General features: G+C 39.2%; 1 protein-coding gene across 1 annotated transcript in view; it reads right to left on the reverse strand.

Moving 5' to 3' along the window:
- The window catches only part of LOC139124776 (eIF5-mimic protein 2-like), a 162,730-nt gene that overhangs the window by 43,316 nt on the left and 98,098 nt on the right, over window positions 1-21,316 (reverse strand). Inside the window, 1 exon segment of the mRNA XM_070690888.1 lies at window positions 8,209-8,275. Coding sequence (XP_070546989.1) covers window positions 8,209-8,275 — 67 coding nt within the window.

Raw genomic sequence — 21,316 nt, forward strand, 5'->3', positions numbered from 1 at the left:
AAATTGTACTTGTGCTACATATCACTATTATCAGGACAAAAAGATGGTTTGTAACAGCGGAGGAAGGACGGCTGCATGCTGAAAAGACGTCTTGTTGAGTAATTCTGTACATGTGTGACAGCCAAGAAAACCGTTATGGGACTTTGGGTTGGCAATAAAGTTGACTTGGGGAACTCGGGTTGGCAATGAAGTTGACATGTCAGTTACTTTGCGTTCACAGAAGGTCATGGTGTTTTTTTAACATAAGCTATGATTTATCCTCCAGAATTGGAGATGAAAGAAACTACAGAAACGGCCTCTTCTTCTTCATATCTGGACATTTTACTTGAATTTGACTCTAATGGACACCTTTCTACTAGGCTATATGACAAGAGAGATGATTTCAACTTTAGTATAATAAATTTTCCACACCTCATCAGTAATATTCAACTCTCACCTGCTTATGGGGTATCCATTTCCCAGCTTATTCGATATGTAAGAGTATGCTGTTCATATGCTGATTTTGTAGAGAGACATGGCCATCTCTCTTTCAAACTGTTAAATCAAGGTTACACCAGAGCAAGACTTGTCTCTACATTCAAACGCTTTTTTGGCAGGTATCGCAAGCTGGTTGATAAATACGATATCTCTCTTCGACAAATGATCACTGATGGCATCGGTGACATGGGGCCTTAGTTAGTGACCACTACCTATCTGACTTACAGATTGATATATGGCGGGTGCCACATGTGGGGCAGGATGCGCTTACTATTTTCGAAACACCTGACATCACTTCTTGGTCTTCTGGCCAGAGGTCCATATATCTTTCTTTCATGAATATGACTTTGTTTGTGTACCGTCTATTTACTGTCTGTTCTGTGCTGTTTTGTGTCTATGTTTACAACTATTGTCTTGCAAATTTTGACCTAGTGTTATTGGATTATGGATTGGTATGATTGCGATTATTTTACACAGACTCGTTCGTACCAGACTAGGAACACTACGAACATATAGCACCCGGCCGGCCAAACTCGTGCTCACGTCCGCTCCATCATCATGCACCAGGTCACATGAGCTCATGGCGTATCTTAAACTTGCCAACAAACCACAGATCAAACGCATTGACCGTGCTTGCGGACATGTGAAAACAAGCAACCTAGCGGCCGATATGATTTAGTTTATCTGTAGGAACCTGTATACCAAGTTTCAAAGCTATCAGATGAGTGCATTTGGAAATACACATTTTGACCAAAAATGGCAAAAATTGCCCCAAAAATACAAAATTACAGATTTCATCAGAAATTCCATATATATTACTAAGCTCATCTGTAGAAACCTGTATACCAAATTTCAAAGCTATCAGACCAGTACTTTTTGAGAAACACATTTTTTGACCAAAAATGGCAAAAATTGCCCCAAAATTACAAAATTGCAGATTTCATCATAATTTCCATAAATATCATTAAGGTGATCTGTAGGAACCTGTATACCAAATTGCAAAGCTATCAGATGAGTAGTTTTGGAAATACACATTTTTTGACCAAAAATGGCAAAAATTGCCCCAAAAATACAAAATTACAGATTTCATCAGAAATTCCATATATATTACTTAGTTCATCTATAGAAACCTGTATACCAAATTTCAAAACTATCAGACCAGTACTTTTGGTGAAATAGATATTTCACCAAAAATGACAAAAATTGCCTTAAAAATACAATATGCAAATTTCACCACGATTTGAACAAATCTGACTGAAGTCACCCTAAGTAAACTGCATATCAAATTTCAAAGCAATCGGACAAGCGGTTTCAGAGAAGAAGATTTTTTTACCAAAAACACCAAAAAATGCCCCCAAAATACAAATATGCAAATTTCACCACGATTTGAACAAACTTAAATGAGGTCACCCCAAGTGAGCTGCATATAAAATTTCAAAGCAATTGGACTTGCGGTTTCAGAGGAGAAGGCAATTGTTGACGGACGACGACGGAAAATCAACCTATTTGATAAGCTCCGCGTCGCTGACAGTGGAGCTAAAAAAGGGTTGCTGAGCTTTTAAGGTATAGACACATGTTAGAGGATACTTATTTAAACTCAATTTTTCTCAATAAATTTCACTTTTGGACCCCACACATTATATATTTTCTGTTAGCCCTATATATCAACATTATGAAAAATATGTTTACAACCCTTTTCAGAATTAGAGCGCGAAGCCACTGCAGTGAACTGCAATAAAACTGCTCACACTAATTAGTTTCAGCTGTAGCCAGCTGGCAAAGTCGACAACATTGTATGTCCCATGCAGACAGTTTGTCTGGGGAAGTTGAAATAAAAAAGATTTGTACATGGACCAGTGCATGGTAATGTTACATTGTATCTTAATCTTGAACAAAGGGTGCCAATCGTAAACTCTCATTTACAATTCGAGCCTCGGACAGAGCTAGTTTCGCCTTTGTACACGCAGACTTTTTGGTCTTTATCAAGTAGCCTTGTTCAACACCAAAGTGGCCACGGCTACAGCTGAAACTAATTAGTGTAAGCAGTTTTATTGCAGTTCACTGCAGTGGCTTCGCGCTCTAATTCTGAAAAGGGTAGTATTTTCCGTAATCTCTCCCTTTAGTTTCAGCACAATAAGGTGTGAAAGTAACAACTCTGGGTTTTTGAATAAATTACCGGGTTTCGTTCACTTCAGCAAGAGTTTCTCTTGTTCCAAAAATTTACCAAAATCTGAGACACCGTTTTACAGATATGTATTGCTTCTGTGACCTGGTAAAAAATCAGACCGATCTGTACACCCTACTCCGACCTAATTTCTTTTGAAGTTACGCTTGTCAGGCCGAAATGGAAGACAGATAATCAAAGATTTGTGTAAACAACCCTATACGTACAAAAATTGATTGTTGATATGACTTTCCGGCCGATTTATATTCATGTTCACGATCTTGCATCAAGCAGGAGACTAGATGTTTTGTATTTTACATCAAATATCCTTCCGACGATCATAAATAGCGAGAAAATCGGGAAAAACACACACAAACTGTTGAGATGTACGAGTAATGAGGGCGAGTAACTTACATAACAAACACTGCTACGGCTAATCTGTTTTTTTCTCAAATTAGAGTCTAAGCTTGTTACCGTAACTGTAAACGGTTGTCAAGCTCTATCAATCCGTTTCTCTTCAGTTTATAAGTATCTTTTACGCCCTTCGGAGGTGAATTGCGATATTTTACGTTTGCGAGAGTCTCAGTGCACACACTGATTTCGACATCGCGGCGTAACGGAATGCAGTGATTGTTCAAGTTCGTCATTCGGCCCGTGCGCCTGTTCGGCTTCCGGGCCCTGGAAGATGAAAATTTATGCATACACATCGCTTGACACGTCCACCAGTTTCATTCACAAATTTGTTCACTTATCGCCGAACTTCGCATCGGAATGAGCGTTCTGTGGTAGACAGACTCTGTGCTGACTTTCACGCTTGAGAACTCACTTCAGTGGAGAGAATCTGATAATCAACCACCTTCGTCGGAAGAAGAAAGACTCGTATCCGACATCTCATCTTCTGCCACGTTGCTATAGTATGACTCCAAGTCAGACAATCTGAGTTTTGTTCTGGTAGCCTGGTCCATGATCTTACTTACTCTCTTCTTACGACCACGCTTACGTTTTACGCGTCTCTGCTTCCGCTTGTCACTACGGCAGCCATTGTTATTGAACGTCATGCACACAGGACGGTGGAAAGTGTGCGCATGCGCGCCGGACAAGATCAGAAAAATTAACATAATCTGTTGACCCTGCGTCTCTATCCTAACTAATCCGTACACAGTTAAGACAACCGAATATAACAGTACGCGTAGTTCGCAAAAAATCTATTTTTTCTATATTTTAAGCGTTTCTTACTACAATATTGTCTTGACATTTTTCCACATGTAAAGATCATACAGTACGGACTCCAATTTTGAAATAAAACCAAAATCTTTGTAAAAATGAATTAAACGTGTGTCTATACCTTAATCACAAAACGTTAAGTTATTTACCATAAATGCCAGTATGTATTTGCAAAACTAGCTTGCATCATACAGCATGCAATAGGATGTATCACAAAGTGATGTTTGTACTCTTGTTCATTTCACTCGTACAACCACTTACTCCTGCCTTTCATGCTTGTTCTATTATGTATATTTCATTCACTACAAAACAAAATAGTAAAATAAAATGTGCATGAAATTAACAAAATGAAAACCGATAGTGCCTTCAGATAGCTGCATATGTTTGCAACATTTTGTTGCCAATTTTTTTCAACGTCAACAAATGTTTAATTACCATATCAATCACTCTTGACACCGTCCTGAGATTTTGTCCGGTAGTTGCTGTCTAAAGCCGACAGAGTCAGGTGGCTGAGGTGTGGTGTAACTAATTACCATTGACAAATATTCATAAAGTTTGGTGTAAGCTTAAACTTGCCAACAAACCACAGATCAAAACGCATCTAGTCATCTCTGATGTCTGAGTAGAGCAAATCCACTCTATTTCCGATCATTACCATTGTTTTTCTCGATGGATACTGCTGTGACTCGCAAGACGGCATTTAGACGTATTAACACAAGAAGTTTGAAATCTTTCTCTGCTGAAATCTTCGCATCCGAACTTTCATCTGCCCTTCCCAATGCAATCAGATGGTTGAAGCCGTAACAGCCAAACTAAATTTAATTAACACCATCATTCGTGACACATTCATCATGTTCCTCAGCGAATACGAGTTGTTCCAAATCGCCAAACTGTCCCATGGATCACGACTTCAATCATCGAAGCGAGGAAAGCTAGGATGAAAGCTGAGAAAACCTGGAGAAAGTCACGATTAGAAATTCATCGTCAGATTTATAGAGAACTTCGAACAAAGGTTGTACAATTGGTTAAAACCGCCAAGAAATGTCACTTTGCTGGCCTGGTTGAAAACTGCTCCGGTGATCAGAAGAAGCTCTTCCAGATAGTTACCAGTCTATTTGGACAACATTCAAACTCATCCACGTTGCCTGACTATAATGACTCTGTTGAACTGGCTGATCGGTTTGCTCGGTTCTTCATAAACCGTGTACAATCGCTCATCCTTGATATTGCTTCAACGATGTTTTGTATACCTCCTTTTGTTTCAGGACCTGGGTGTCGTCTGGATTCATTTCAGCTCACTACTGTTGATGAGGTTGATGAGATTATTCGCTCATCACCCTCATCCTCCTGCTGTCTTGATCCTATTCCCACCAGGATCCTGAAGGATAAGCATGTCCTTACTATTCTTTTACCATTGATTACAGATATTTTAATAACTCATTACAGTCTGGCTTTGTGCCATCCGATTTCAAAGATGCAGTCGTAAAACCTCCTTTGAAGAAACCTTCACTGGATCATAACACTCTTAAGAATTATCGCCCGATTTCAAATCTCCCATTCCTATCAAAGGTTCTCGAACGAATTGTCGCTCGTAGACTTAAAGCTCATATTGTCTCAAATTCTTTAGATGAACCCTTACAATCGGCTGAAACAGCTCTATTAAAGGTCACTAATGATATTTTATGTGCACTTGATTCTAAGCAGGATGTATTTTTAGTTATGTTAGATCTTTCTGCCGCCTTTGATACGGTTAATCATGAAATTTTGTTAGAGCATTTGCACCATCGTTTCGGTGTCTCTGATAATGCTTTGATGTGGTTTAAGTCATATCTTTCCGATCGAAGACAAGCCGTAATTATAAATTCTACCCAGTCGCCCCGTTATCCTCTGGAAACAGGTGTACCGCAAGGGTCAGTCCTTGGCGCAATATTATTTACTGTTTACACATCCCCCCTAGGCGACGTCGTCATGGTTGTAAATATCATTTTTATGCCGATGACTCAAATCTGTACATGTCTTTTCCACGTGAAAATTACCATGTCACTTTAAGTAATCTTGAATCCTGTGTCTCAGATGTCAGAGCCTGGATGTCCTCAAATTTTCTACGCCTTAATGATGATAAAATAGAATTGTATTTTTATCTAAAAATGTTGACTTTTATTCAAGTCTTGAGCAAAGTCTTCGTATAGGTGATGCGCTGATTTCAACCCAATATCAAGGAAAGAGCCTTGGCGTCATTCTCGATTCCAGTCTCACTATGAAATCTCATGTCAGTCATATTTGTCGCTCTTCCATGTTCCATATTCGACGCATTGCCCTCATTCGTAAGTACCTATCCAGATCTGCCACTGAACACCTTATCCATTCGCTTGTCTCCTCACGTATCGATTCTTGTAATTCTTTGCTGTATGGCTTACAATGTATTTGATTAATCGCATTCAGCATGTTCAAAATGTAGCAGCCAGAGTTATAACTCGGTCAAAGCGTTCTGATCATATAACACCATTTCTGCAGGAATTATATTGGCTACCTGTACACCAGCATACCATTTACAAGATTTTAATTATTACTTTTAAATGTTTATATGTTTGATTATCATTGATTGTGCTGGCCCACAATATTTGAGAGATTTAATAAGTTTTTATGTACCTACGCGCAAACTTCGTTCTGCCAACGATTTTAAACTGAATACATTCATGACCAAGACAAAAAGGTATGGTGATAGGGCGTTCTGTTCTGCAGCCCCATTTTTATGGAACAAGCTTCCAGTGAATATTCGTTTGTGTAATGGGGTATACATTTCCCAGCTTATACGATATGCAAGAGCATGCAGTTCATATGGTGATTTTGTAGAGAGACATGGCCATCTCTCTTTCAAACTGTTAAATCAAGGTTACACCAGAGCAAGACTTGTCTCTATATTCAAACGCTTTTTTGGCAGGTATCGCAAGCTGGTAGATAAATACAATATCTCTCTTCGACAAATGATCACTGATGGCATCGGTGACATGGGGCCTTAGTTAGTGACCACTACCTATCTGACTTACAGATTGATATATGGCGGGTGCCACATGTGGGGCAGGATGCGCTTACTATTTTCGAAACACCTGACATCACTTCTTGGTCTTTTGGCCAGAGGTCCATATATCTTTCTTTCATGAATTTGACTTTGTTTGTACCGTCTATTTACTGTCTGTTCTGTGCTGTTTTGTGTCTATGTTTACAACTATTGTCTTACAAATTTTGACCTAGTGTTATTGGATTATGGATTGGTATGATTGCGATTATTTTAATACTTTTAAACGTATGCTTAAGACACACCTTTTTAAGTTGGCTTTCTCTATTGATTAGACTTTTTTTATGAATTTGCTCGTTTTTAACTTTCTCGATCAATTATATTTTTATTAGTTATCCATTTTCTTATTGTAATGTATCTTTCAGCGGCTGTGATCATTTTTTCCTGTGGAGTTTGTCGCTTTACAAATAAATTATTATTATTATTATTATTATTATTAAGTTTAATTAGCTAATCAGGAGTACAACACAGGCGTGAACAGGCGGCCCGAGGCCCCATGCAAAGCGTCTCGGTCACGCTCAGCAAGCTGGGCTGTTTGATTTTGACAAGGTCCCTAAATTGGCATCATGCTTGTTTCTGGGTATGATCGCGATGTGTACGTGCAGGAAATACTACTGTTTTCTCGTATCTTTCCATTTATTATTCCGCCTGTTAAAACATATAGGTATGTTCCAAATCAGGGAGCAGTGATACTTCTATACACGTCTTTCAGATAGCTCATGAAACAACTGAGGTTTGAAAATAGAATCATGAAAAAATGCATAAACTTCACAGCTATTGGGGCTTTCAGTATAACCTCTGAGCCATGATACATGTATTCAGGAGATGATACAGAGCTGATATGTGTGGCTGCCCATCCGTCCATCCATCCATCCATCCACCCATCACTCTATCAATCCACCCATCCACACACAGACAGATGACATTAAAGTCAGGATTCACCTACAATGGTCCTTCCTATTGTCATATTTATAGCAAATGGGAAGACAACACACATTTTAGATTTTATGTTTTTCATTTGTCTGCAATTAAGTTTGACATGTCACTTCTATACTTTACACAGATCTTGATTTGTATCTTGTGTTGCATTGTACTGAACTAGCAGAATATGTAATGCATAATCAATGATAATTAGAATGAGAGAGAGAGAGAGAGAGAGAGAGAGAGAGAGAGAGAGAGAGAGAGAGAGAGAGAGAGAGAGAGAGAGAGAGAGAGAGAGAGAGAGAGAGAGTGTTCACGATTTTTGATGATGTAATTTTTCACGTACCTTTGTAGAACAGTATGATAATCTTCTGAAAACACTTCATGAAATTCATGTTATCATAGCAGTACTCCTGTGAAGAGATAAAACAATCATGAAATCAATATAACTGCTTATGAGAGACAACTCTGAGGTAAATTGTTGCGTAGAGTTTGTATTTATTATCATGACATGGATGACAAGAATAGTTACATAGCAACATAATTTATCAAAGCACAAGCCTGAATGGCCATGCTATATCATCTACTTTCAGTCTAAACAAATTCAAACAAAAAAGCTATTGGTCCTCTGTAGTCTGCCGTTCTCCTATTGGCTGTAACTCTCCTGTAGGCTGTTAGCCTGCTGTCAGCTTGAAGTAAATGAGATCAGCAGCAATGTCAAGCAAACTAAAACGTCCTGTTTTCCAATACACCAAACTTTTGAAAGTTCTCCTGTATGCTATAGATGTTGTTTTCAATTGTGAAGTATTAAAGGGACAAGTCGGCCATTTTTCATGAATTTAGTTTGATGCAAGATACTACTTATATTGTTTGACATGTTGAAAGATTCTGATTGAATGCTGACTATGCATATATTCGACCCTGGTTTTAGACATATTAAATGAAACATCGTGAAAATGAATTAATGGTCATGACCATTAATTCATTTTCACGTGGTTTCATGTATTGTGTTTAAAACCTGGGTCGAATATATGCATGGTAAACCATTCATTCAGTGTCTTTCAACTTGTCAAACAATATCTCACATCAAACAAAATACATGAAAAATGGCTGACTTTGTCCCTGTAAGTATACGGACAAAGCAACTGCGATATATATATATATATATATATATATATATATATATATATATATATAATATATATATATATATATATATAATATATATATATATATATATATATATATATATATATACTGAGAATCTAGGAACTTGTAGTTGTCACTCTACAGGCTGTTTCATGCGGTAAACAATCATCAGGATATATATATATATATATATATATATATATATATATATATATACCCTACCGGACAGATGTAAGTTGACCACGTCACGCGGAAATACCCCATGTTTATATAGATCAATTAGCGGTAACGTCCGTATGTACAAATATGTAAACACGAGAGATTACAAGATACTGCGGAACAATTACCTGCGTGATAAAATCGTGTAAAGGTTTGGTGGAACATGCCCTCAACGTCTATACCATTGTCATTCTAAATCTACATGGAAGATATGGCCCTGCATTTTTACGAACACATTTCGCTCCTTTTCATTTGTTATTGAAGTGTTTTTAATGTTATGAAGTTTGTTGGTATTCTGTACTTCTTAAATGTAAGATCCGTCCATGCCATGGGCGATAGTTTCACCAGTAGGCTACGTGGGACCATTTTTAACCCTGCGCACGTGGTGGTGTGGTAGGCAATGTACCGCACTTGATCACGTTGCACGCGTGTTGCATTTATGTCAGATAAGAGTGCCTAAGAATTCTATCTTCGACTGGTACGTCTGAACTAGCGCGTCTTTTGTCGCAAGTCCCAATCAGCGACTGTCTCAAAGTATATCTGCGTCTGTCTCCGATAATATCTTTGTTCAGATGAATTTACCTCTATGATCATCGCAGCTACAGTTTACGCGATCTAAATTCATCGGTAACATTTGGCAGGTTTTCCGTACAGAACCACTCATTGTGTCGCCGTAGAGAGCGCTATAATTACGCTAGAAAAAGCTGTTGCAGAGTTACCCGTTTCAACAGCGTTTGTGATTGGTTGCCAACAGGAAGTTTTGCATTCATTGACAAATCATTGGAGTCGATACAGCAAGTGTTCATTGCTGATGTACATGTATACAGTGTGTTGTCGTCGCTCAAAATGGCGCTTTCGAAGGAATATTCATGTCCAGTAGGAGTGGTAGTGTGAAGAAAAAACGAAAATGCACTATTCTGGACTACTTTACTTCCGTTACTCCCGCACTAGAAAGTATGGATTCGATCGCCTCCGATTACAACTATACTCAGTGTGACAGTTTTCTTCGGACAGGGTAGTGAATTTCGCCCAAAGCCGTTTCATTAATGACGAGCACAACGAAATCTTATTACCATACCCTTCGAAACTTTATTGTGTTTATCCTCAAACTGTTAACACCGACAGAAATGGCATTTAGGGCGTCAAAGTTGCCAAATTTTTGCCCCCATGGTGAGTGCGTGTAATCGGACTGCTATCGCAGTAATCGGACGTCGTATTTTGAATGTGATAAGGGGCTAAATATTGATATTTTGAAACTTCGAACCCCGATTTTCAATTTCGATGTGTTTAGAAAACTATATGGAAATATTTCGTGATAATTAGTTTCGTTTAATCCATGGACGACGCAACTTTATTTCAACGTGTATAGCGCTTCTAGATATCGGACACGGGCTGTCCCTGTATGTTGCGTTCTACACCTCGTATTGTACGGTGTGGCTAACTTCACCAAGTTTGTAGCGCCCGAAATAGCTTTTACCAAAAAAATAAAATCCAAAACGGGATGGCAGCGTCACCTGACTTAATATGCGGTAGCATGACTTGTAAAACGCTATCAAAACAGAGCGAAGTGAGTATAACATACAGCATGTCATTATAAATGTCTGAAAACTGAGGTCGTCCGAAAACTGTCTAACTGAGTGTATTGTTATGCAAATTAACCAATATGCAGAAAATCAGGGAAAGTTAGGTCCGGTTCCCACAGACTTTGAATTCTCCCACTGTTTTTTTTCATGTGCGATTTTATCACATGCCGTTCTTGAGCCAGGGTAATGCCTGGTCAACAATTGCGAAGATTGCACATCTTGAGCAGTTTTGGGCAGGGTACGTGTGATCAAAGAAATAAAATACATGAACGTAACAAGCTTGTTTTCTTATTGTCTGTATTATTTCATGCAGAGGGAACGACTGTCTTTGGATTTTGACTGTTGAGTGTTAACTAACGTATTATTTTAACATGGATGATTTTCCGACCTTAGTTATCGAATATTATTCTAGAGGCACAGTTCGGAAAAATTTACTTACGTCGCAAAACGCTTGTCATTTTTTTCAACAGACAATCTCTTCCAACATTGTTATCGATGTAGTAAATGTACAAACCCATGCCTTTACTTACTTTTAAGTGGGGTGAATTAACCAATCATAGTGTCACATTATCTTTTCTGAACCAAAAAAGCCTCTGCCGACTTTGACATCGATTTATTTCATTACAGCTTTATGGGCCTTTTTCATTTGATATCGGCAAATGTCGAATTATCTCTTCTGACTTTATCAATGTATTTAATTTACAAGCCCATGGGCCTTCATGTTTGCAATTTTGATATCAATTAACCTATGTCGCAATTTTTTGGAAGAAAAATCGCATCCAACTTTGTTGTTGACGTATTTTATTTACACATCCATAGGCCTTTTCCGATATCCACCCGGGACTAATTTACCGACGTTGTAATCACTTTTTCTGAGTCAATTCCCTTCCGACATTGCCATCACTGCATTTATTTCTAAAAACACGGTGCTCTGTACATTTTCAGTATCATAACAAATGTTCCGATGTCGAGCCATATATTATTCTGAACCTGAAATCTTTTCCGACTTGACATTTCGAGGAATTAACGAAACTGTACAAGAGTTCATCTACTTTCGTAGGGATAATGGAGATGTCATGTAATGGGTAACCGAACTAATAATCGAATAATTTTTTTCATGAAGTATTTGATAAAAATTCTCACATAATATTAGATATAATATACGATAAATTACCAAGTTTTCACATGCAAACAGACCAATGGTTGCAAAACTGAACAACACGTAATTGTCCACGCATACAAAGGTTAGGCTCAGCCAACCGGCCGATGATGACTCGGACCGGACAAGATACATGGTACATGAACGCATCAGAACACTTTATTAGTTCATGATCCCATCAGGAATGCAGTCTTGTAGAACTTTTTTATTAAAATGCTTGCTTTTCTTACTACGGTCATCTTCAAAGTTCCTGCTTTCCCGAGATGTCCAAGTTCTGGCTCTCACGATTTCACCCATGTCTGTGCAATATGGATCAGAATTGGCCTTCATATTTCAAGATTTAACTTTATAGAAAAATCCTTAACAATTTCATTTGCAGATTCGACAACGGGGATGACTGTAACTTGAGTAAACTGATTTAATTATCGAATTAATTGCTGTTTCGGTACGTACTGTTTGCGAGAGTAAAGCACAGAATTTGAAACGTCATTTCTACTATTGATGTACGCATGCGTATTTGATTCATACGGGTTGCAACATCACCGTGTACGTGTTGACATGCCTGGCCTTCCCACAAGCGGTCAAGAAGGTGTTTGGTCAGATCGAAAGATGGAACCATAAAAAGAGTGAAAAGTGACTACTGCACCACGTCGAGGAGGCAGACTGTGTCTACAGTTTTCTCGCGAACCACCGTCACGGTACGGTCGATACGGTCGCCACTGTGTAAATATGCTTTCCCCCACCGAGCCACCGCTGGCCAAATGCTCGAGGGCAAGTGCGAAAGTACGGGTTAAATTTTTAGATGCACTGACAAACAGCTGAAGCGGCTACGGGCAGTCTGCATCGATATAGGGCCCAGCGAGGTTTTTAATCGAGTGGTACTGGCAAGAAGTTGAATCATAGACCCTCGAGAAAATGAAGGTCTGTTGATATGCCAGTGCAGTGTCACTTATGCTAGCGTAGATTCTAGTTCGTCCGCTTGCCTCCGTACCTCCGACTCAGGGAGTGAGTCGGAGGTACGGAGGCAAGCGGACGAACTAGAATCTAGGCTACACTTTTTGCAAGCATGGCTCGTTTGCTGCCCAAGTCATTTCACCTTGTCTCAGTGAAGTCTTATTGAAATCCTGAGCAAGCATTTCGGGCGTTAAATGTGATTTTGATGACTATTCAATCAAAAGTTTAAGTCCATTTCTGATCGGAGTTTATAGGAGACGAACTAGTGTAGACGTAATTCAAAGTGGCGTATATAACGGCAGTTCCGCGTGATGATCAAACTTCGCTAGCCAGCGGTGTTTCCTCGGGCAAGGACCCGGGCAAGTCCCCCGAACTCCATATAATGAAACGTTGACCTACCAACACCATGCGGACCCAATGATTTGTAATGTGAACCGGGCCGTAGTCCTTCCATTATTCGATGGCGGTAACAAATCACTAAGATCCGTTAGCATTCGTTGATAATCTAGAATCCTTCAGGTCAAATAGGTATTTTTCGGAAACAAAGAAAACTGCAGTCTCCATCATCAATGGTCATGGTCTCATTTACCACGCGTCGACGCGATGAAATGGCCATGCAAGACCAGACTGAGGGGCAAGACAGTCAGTTGCCGATCTTCTGCAGTGGAGGACGATACAGAAGTGGGCAAAACTGTCAAAACATATAGCGTGCAGATACCTCGCCTTTCAATATGAAAAATGTAACAATATGCAACGGGGAGAGGATTGTGGAAACGCTGTCAGGCACGCAGTGAACACAACCAGAACGGTGTACGTGGTCTGGACGCTCGATCGAACGTACACAGTACATGAAGTGGGTGCACACGGCGATGATGGGTGATAAAAACCAATCACACGATAGTTTGTGGAGCTGTACTTTATCATATCGATATATGTATATTTCCGAAACATTGTGACGCTACCAGAGTTAGGCAAACGCAAATTTTTTTATTGATTTATTCATTCTATATGTCAAGTTCTGTTATTGTGTCGACATCGCCCTTCCAACGTGCACTCTATGGAGACGTCATCAGTCATACCGTACTTGTCATGTGCACAACGCCAATGTTTTTGTTTTGAAAGTTTGTTTACAAACAGCTTTTCTAGGCAGCCGCAAAGTATCAAAATGAACGTATTTGTGTGCCGGGATTGGTGAGAGGCTTACTTAAATTCCTAGAAAGAGTACTTCCACATAGTACGGTCTATTTGCTTTAGTTTTACGAGAAAAAAAATGACAATTTTGATTCATATTGCAACTTTAAAGCCTTATGTCTGATAAAATATTGTATTTAATACATAACTCCTGTAAAACCATGGAAATATGTACGAAACCACGTCTATTAGCATTTTATTGGCCTGTCATGGGCTGGCAATGAAGCGATGTGACTGATTGAGTGGAAGGACGGACGCGTACGTGAAACGCCCCTGCAACAAAGTTGAATGAACTTTTGGTGAACTCTATCCCTGAACAACGGTAGTTTTGCGTTCTTTCAAGGACGAATCGCGGACAGTCGAGACTCGTTCAGAATGGCGTGTGTCTGTGTGATTGTCTAGATCAGTTTGTATTTTGTGTTCAATTTTATGGCTGCAATATTATTTTTTTAAAACTAACGAAACACAAAACAGTGAATTTTGGTGTACGGGAATAATGCAATGACCCGGATGAAATCATACCTTGATAAAATAATGCCGTTAACATCTTTTTAGATTTCTTGAACGTCACGAAAACGGGTACAAATGATCGTGCATACAAAGATCAGTATAGCAGATTCTACGTCCGGTTCGTCGTATTAAAATCATAAAACCCGGTCAAAACAATCACTGATGCCAACAACAAAAATGCATGTGGCGAAGGACCAGTTGTTTCGTCCCATAATGCTCAGAGAAGGAATAATTCTCAGGCCTTCAGGATAATTTCTTGTGCCGTACAATTATTCAGTGGCAGATTAGTAACACTTCTAGTTTGTCTCTGGAGAAATTTACATCATTACATCACAGCGGCCACTGCCTGTCGCAAAGTGTGGGGACGGTAATATTTGCTCAATAAACACTGAAAGACACTTCCAGGTATAATCTGTTTGTCAAATTCTGAAGTAGTTAATCAGCAGTTGACAGTTTGTTTGCAGATTAAAGTCTGGTTTATATTTCCAACTTCACCTCTCAACCTACAAAACGATCACAGCGCGTTGTGGCATTTTGTACACACACCGTCCCTCCGGACGGTGGTACACAGTTGCTTTGTGGCGGCCTGACGCAAGTTCCGTGAATTGCCTAGGGAGAAATTCCATTGAGGGAATCTCAAGTTCTAAATGAGGAGTAATTGTAATGTCTCTAGAAATGAAGATCAAAAAATTAATAACAAGCATTACCGCGCAGAGGAGTTTGGCAGCGATGGTGAAAGTTCAGAAATACCCCAACCACTCATGAACCTCCATGCTCAACCCATGAAGGGCGGTTGTCATGCCAACGGCGTTGAAGTGTTGTCAGAAGGGGTCAATAAACTTCCAGGGAATGCGGGCAAAGGGGCAAAGGCATTCACTTGACTGTTGGTTCACTCTAAAGAAAATCATGTTACAAGTTGCAGTACTGAAAGTTATTACTGTGATTACCAAAGAAAGCAAACAGAATGCCATACCACCGGCATATCAAGGGCATCAAGTGTTGTTGACACTGGCCAAATCCCACTGAAACCAGGGACGGTGTAAAGTAGTCCTCTTTAGGGAATACATTGGTCGTGCCCACATTTGGTGGTATTTGAGCCGGCGTAATTTAAAGCCCTGTGCTGTTTTATATCATGATTTCTTGTTATTTTACATATGTAAAGCTCAAGAGGGGACAATATGACCTCTACCGTACTCGCTATAATCAGCGGAGACATGGGAGCAATTTCTCTGCCTTGATTATAAACATTTTTTGCAAAACGTCATGAGCAACTTTCAAAGCTTACGTACAGTTTTTAAAGGTTTACAGTAAATCACTGCACACTTTCGGGGATTGCTCGAACAGTTTGCTTTGTATGATTTTTAAAAACCGTGTTACCGGTACACGGGACCCATCTCAACGGATGATTTCGATCTCTGTCACAGGGAGGTTTACATGATACAAGTGCACATAGGCCTGGATGGTTAATGTTATTGGAAAATACAAGTGCCAGAGAAGTAACTCGCGATTTTTTCCTTTCTGATTTCCTGACATTGACAATGACTAATTAGAATAAGATTCTTTTGACGTCTACAAAATATTAACTTGTCCTAAACTGTTCCTGTTTGGAAAAAATGACCTTCACGTGTTTATTTTCAGTCCTGGTGAGGTAACAACATTTTTAACATTTATCTGTGTCGTACAGAGAATCTTTAAGAAAGGTGTCCCGTACAAAAGAATTTTATTCTCAACATTGTGAGCAGGTCACGTCTTTTTACCTACAATAAAACATCCGATAAATTATCTTATGAAAAAATAAGTTGGGTGAATGGCAGGCCTGTTAGAATGAAAAGGTTAATATACAATGTTGGACGTCAACACTAGCAATCCAGTAATCCGTTCACTGTCTTTTAGTTTTGTGGTTAAAACCTCGAAACCAAGTGTAAAGAAAACTGAACTTCTCTTACACATGTCTGATAGTTGCTTAGTAACAATGACTAAATCAGTGTACGTGAATATATTAAAGCGAAAGTGCGTTGAACCCACATGCCGTATTTTCAATGTGTTCAACGTCAAAAGAAAATTGGCAATCTTCAACGCTGGAAACTACAAGTACTAGTAACTGAAAACTCGTCAGTAATTCTGTACTTCAAGTCTTGACATAAGGCATGTCAAGTTAGAATTTTGATGGTGACCGGGGCGTCTTGCATAATTTTACAGGAGAAATGCCGTCACTTTAGTTAATGGCGTAAGACAAATGAAAACGTAACTCTGGTAACCCGACGCCTCGATGAAAATCAAGAGACCCTAAAGGCCTATTTTATTCGAAATCATGGCCTTAACTTTTAAAGTTGCAGCTTCATATTATTTCAGAAATGTATTAACTGTTGCGGCAACGGTCAGGTTATGTGGTCGGACTCGTATCAGGATAACGCATTGACATGACACATGGGTCAAACTGCGACAATAACAAATGGGGTTTGAGCCTGTGAATCGTAAAATAATTATTTCTCATTAAAACGTAACAGCAAAGTAAACAGAGAAATAAAGTTTCAACACAGTTTACACGATATAATGATAAAAGTGGTATAATCACACTGCTTTCTGTAACATTTGTTGGTTGTGAAATACCGGTAGTTACAGGCACCAAAAAAATGTTCCGAACGTAAAAGTGGATGTCTTTCAGTGTTGAGAGCATGATATCAGTTTTTCGTTTTGCTTTCATTTGCCATGTTATATCACATCAGCGTGAAGAAAAAAGTCAACTACAAAAACAACAGCTGACGTTACAGTGTGAAGGTGATACGGAAACGACAGAAGTTTCGTCGTATGACTTGACTTGCTATTGCCACACTTTTCTTCAGTTATACTTCTAAGGGGGAGGGGTTCAAGTAACGAGTGATACAAAGCCAAACACTTTAGACTAGATTGAAAAGATGTTATGTTGTCCAAAAGTGCAAAATGTTGATAGATGCCGGGAGATTAGAAATGTACATGCTGCCCGAACGCGTGTACCGTGATAAATCATACCCGTGAGTAAACCTTAGAAATGAAATGAAAATATTTTTTCCAATAACTATGCCTCAATGTACCGTGATTCAATCTCACAGCACTAAACTTTGTTTTCTCTGCTGAAAGCGGAAGTAATGTAACTAGGGATGGTTTCAATTGTGTCACGCAATTAACACGATTGGAACTAATTTGGGATAATTGATTTTCATATTTTTCAAATTTCTCAAAAGTGTTAGGTGCCGTATAACTGAATGTTGCAATATTGCAAATTACTCGTAAAAACAAGTGTGTAAAGTAAAAAGAAAGATTAGATTACATTTGTAGCTTAAATCGGCATTAGTTCACTGTCCAATTATCCCAAATTAGTTCCAATCGTGTTCCTGAGGGTTGTTTCACGGCATACAGGACCGCCTGTGACAAAGAAAAGGCCCATTCGCTATGTCATACGAGCAGCCCGGCGCGACTGTGATGACTACTGTCACACATGTCCGACCTAACTTATTCAGTACCTCATTTCTGTGTGATCACAAACACACTTTGTTATAAGCTTAATTGATGTTGTCTGAGCAAACGGCACTTGCGCTTTGCAGTAACCGATTTCATATGATGTGTATTGCAATAGGGCGAAAATTGTTTGTATCAATGAAAGACAGTAATTTAAAGATTCATAAAAATCATCGAGTGCGTTAATGCTTACGGTATCGGGAAATAAACTGGCACCCAGCTACGGTAGTGTGATGTGAATTTCCGCAGAAGATTTGTTCAATAGCTGCCATATTTACGCCGGGCCTTATATACCCCCCTAAAATTAGTGGAAATTATACGGCTATTAGAGAGTTGGCTTATACCGAGGGCACGTCCAGCTGTTTTTTCTAACGTATAGAGTAAACCTTCTTTCGAGAATGTTAATGTAAATGCAGCCAGGGAGAAATTAGTGCATTGACCTTTTAACTTGCTGCGGTAATTTCTGCATATTGTTATCTGCCGACTTGCTTTTATTCCAATAGGTTTTCAAGAAATGACATAATGAGAAACAAGTTTAGACTATGTTGAAGACGTATTATGTTGTTCAATAGTGAAAAATGTCCATAGGCGATGGGAGATTCAATGGTTCTCTAAACGTGATTTTCCGCGGTAATCAGTTTTAGGTCAGAGTCACACCCGTTATGGGCCATGGGCCCTTTGTGAAATATATCAAGTAAGTCTTATACTGAGATAGATCAATACTTTTAAATTCATGAGAATCAATCTTGTTTACGCCAACAAAAAGTATGTCAATCCAAGGGGGAAGCAGTTGAAGCAACGAGTGATACAAAGCCAAACACTTTGAATAAGATTGAAAAGACTTTATTTGTCCAAACGTGCAAAATTTTGATACACGCCAGGAGATTAGAAATGTACCGTAAATGCTGCCTCGAACGACGTGTACCGCGGTAATTAGTTTCAGATCACACTGGTACGATCAGACCGTGATAAATCATACCCGTGAGTAAAAATTAGAAATGAAATGAAAATATGATTCCAATAATTCAATCTCCCGGCACTAAACTTTGTTTTCTCTGCTGAAAGCGGAAGTAATGATGTAACTGAGGGTGATTTCCATTGTGTCACGCAATGCGATGTTAGTATGATTAAAGAGGGTTGTTCACGGCATACAGGACTGCCTATGACATGGTAGAAAAGGCCACTTTGCTATGTCATAGGAGCAGTCCTGCGCGACTGTGATGACGACTGTCACACATGTCCGACTGACCTAATACAGTACCTCATTTCTGTGTGATCACAAAACACACTTTGTTATATTCGCTTAATTGATGTTGTCTTAGAAAATGGCACTTGCGCTATGCAGATGTCGAGTTCATAATTATGATTTGTATTGCAATAGGGCGAAAATCGTTTGTATAAATGGAAGACAGTAAAGATTCAAAAAATAGGTGGTTAAAGCTTACGGCATCCGGAAATAAACTGGCACCCAGCTACGGTAGTGTGAAGTGAATTTCCGCGGAAGATTCGTTCAATAGCTGCCATATTTACGCCGGGCCTTAAAAACAAATTTAATGGAAATTATACGGCTATTAGAGAGTTGGCTTATACCGAGGAACGTCCAGCTGTATTTCTTAACGTAATGGTAAACTTCTCTCGAGCATGTTACTGTAAGTGTGGCGAGAGAGAAAGTGCATTGAACTTTTAACTTGCTGCGGTAATTTCAGCATGGTATCTGCCGACTTGCTTTTATTTATTCCATTAGGTTTTCAATAAACGACATAATGAGAGACAAGTTTAGAGTACGTTGAAGACGTATTATGTTGTTCAATAGTGAAAATGTCCATGGGCGATGGGAGATTCAATGGTTCTCTAAACGTAAACTTCCGCGGTAATCAGTTTTAGGTCAGAGTCACACCCGTTATGGGCCTTGGCTGTTTGTGAAATATAATCCAGTAAGTCCTATACCGAGATGGATCATACTTTTTAAAGTCATGATAGTCAATCTTGTTCATACCTACATAAAAATATGTCAACCGAAGGGGGGAGCAGTTGAAGTAACGAGTGATACAAAGCCAAACACTTTAGACTTGATTGAAAAGACGTTATGTTGTCCAAAAGTGCAAAATGTTGATAGATGCTGGGAGATTAGAAATGTAAATCAAATGCTGCCTCGAACGCGTGTACCGCGGTAATCAGTTTCAGATCACACTGGTTCCGGTCAGACCGTGATAAATCATACCGTGAGTAAACCTTAGAAAATGAAAATATGCCTCAATGTACGGTAATTCAATCTCCCGGCACTAAACTTTGTTTTCTCTGCTGAAAGCGGAAGTAATGTAACTAAGGATGATTTCCATTGTGTCACGCAATCCCATACTATGATTGCTATATTGACTTGAGGTTGTTTCACGGCATACAGGACTGCCTATGACATGGTAGAAAAGGCCACATCGCTATGTCATAGGAGCAGTCCGGCGCGACTGTGATGACTACTGTCACACATGTCCGACCTACCTAATACCGGTACAGTACCTCATTCTGTGTGATCACAAAACACAGTTTGGTATGTTAGCCTAATTGATGTTGTCTGAGAAAATGACACGTGGGCTATGCAGTGATCAATTTCATATGATTTTTATTGAAAAGGGGATAAAATCGTTAGTATCAATGAAAGACAGTAGAGATTCATAAAAAATCGTCGAGTGGGTTAAAGCTTATGGTATATCGGGAGATAAACTGGCACCCAGCTACGGTAGTGCTTACTGATGTGAATTTCCGCGGAAGATTTGTTCAATAGCTGCCATATTTACGTGGGGCCTTATATACCCCCTAAAATTAGTGGAAATTATACGGCTATTAAAGAGTTGGGTTATACCGAGGGCACGTCCAGCGTCATTTCTAACGTAAGAGTAAATCTTCTCTCGAGCGTGTTACTGTAAATGCGGCGAGAAAGTGCATTGACCTTTAAACTTGTTGTGGCAGTTTCTGCATATTGTTATCCGCTGACTTGCTTTTATTCCAATAGGTTTTCAATAAATGACATAATGAGAAACAAGTTTAGACTATGTTGAAGACGTATTATGTTGTTCAATAGTGAAAAATGTCCATAGGCGATGGGAGATTCAATGGTTCTCTAAACGTGAACTTCCGCGGTAATCAGTTTTAGGTCAGGGTCACACCCGTACTAGTATGGGCCATGGGCCGTTTGTGAA

Source organism: Ptychodera flava, assembly GCF_041260155.1.
Source record: "Ptychodera flava strain L36383 chromosome 23 unlocalized genomic scaffold, AS_Pfla_20210202 Scaffold_24__1_contigs__length_23054250_pilon, whole genome shotgun sequence".
NCBI classification, from domain to species: domain Eukaryota; kingdom Metazoa; phylum Hemichordata; class Enteropneusta; family Ptychoderidae; genus Ptychodera; species Ptychodera flava.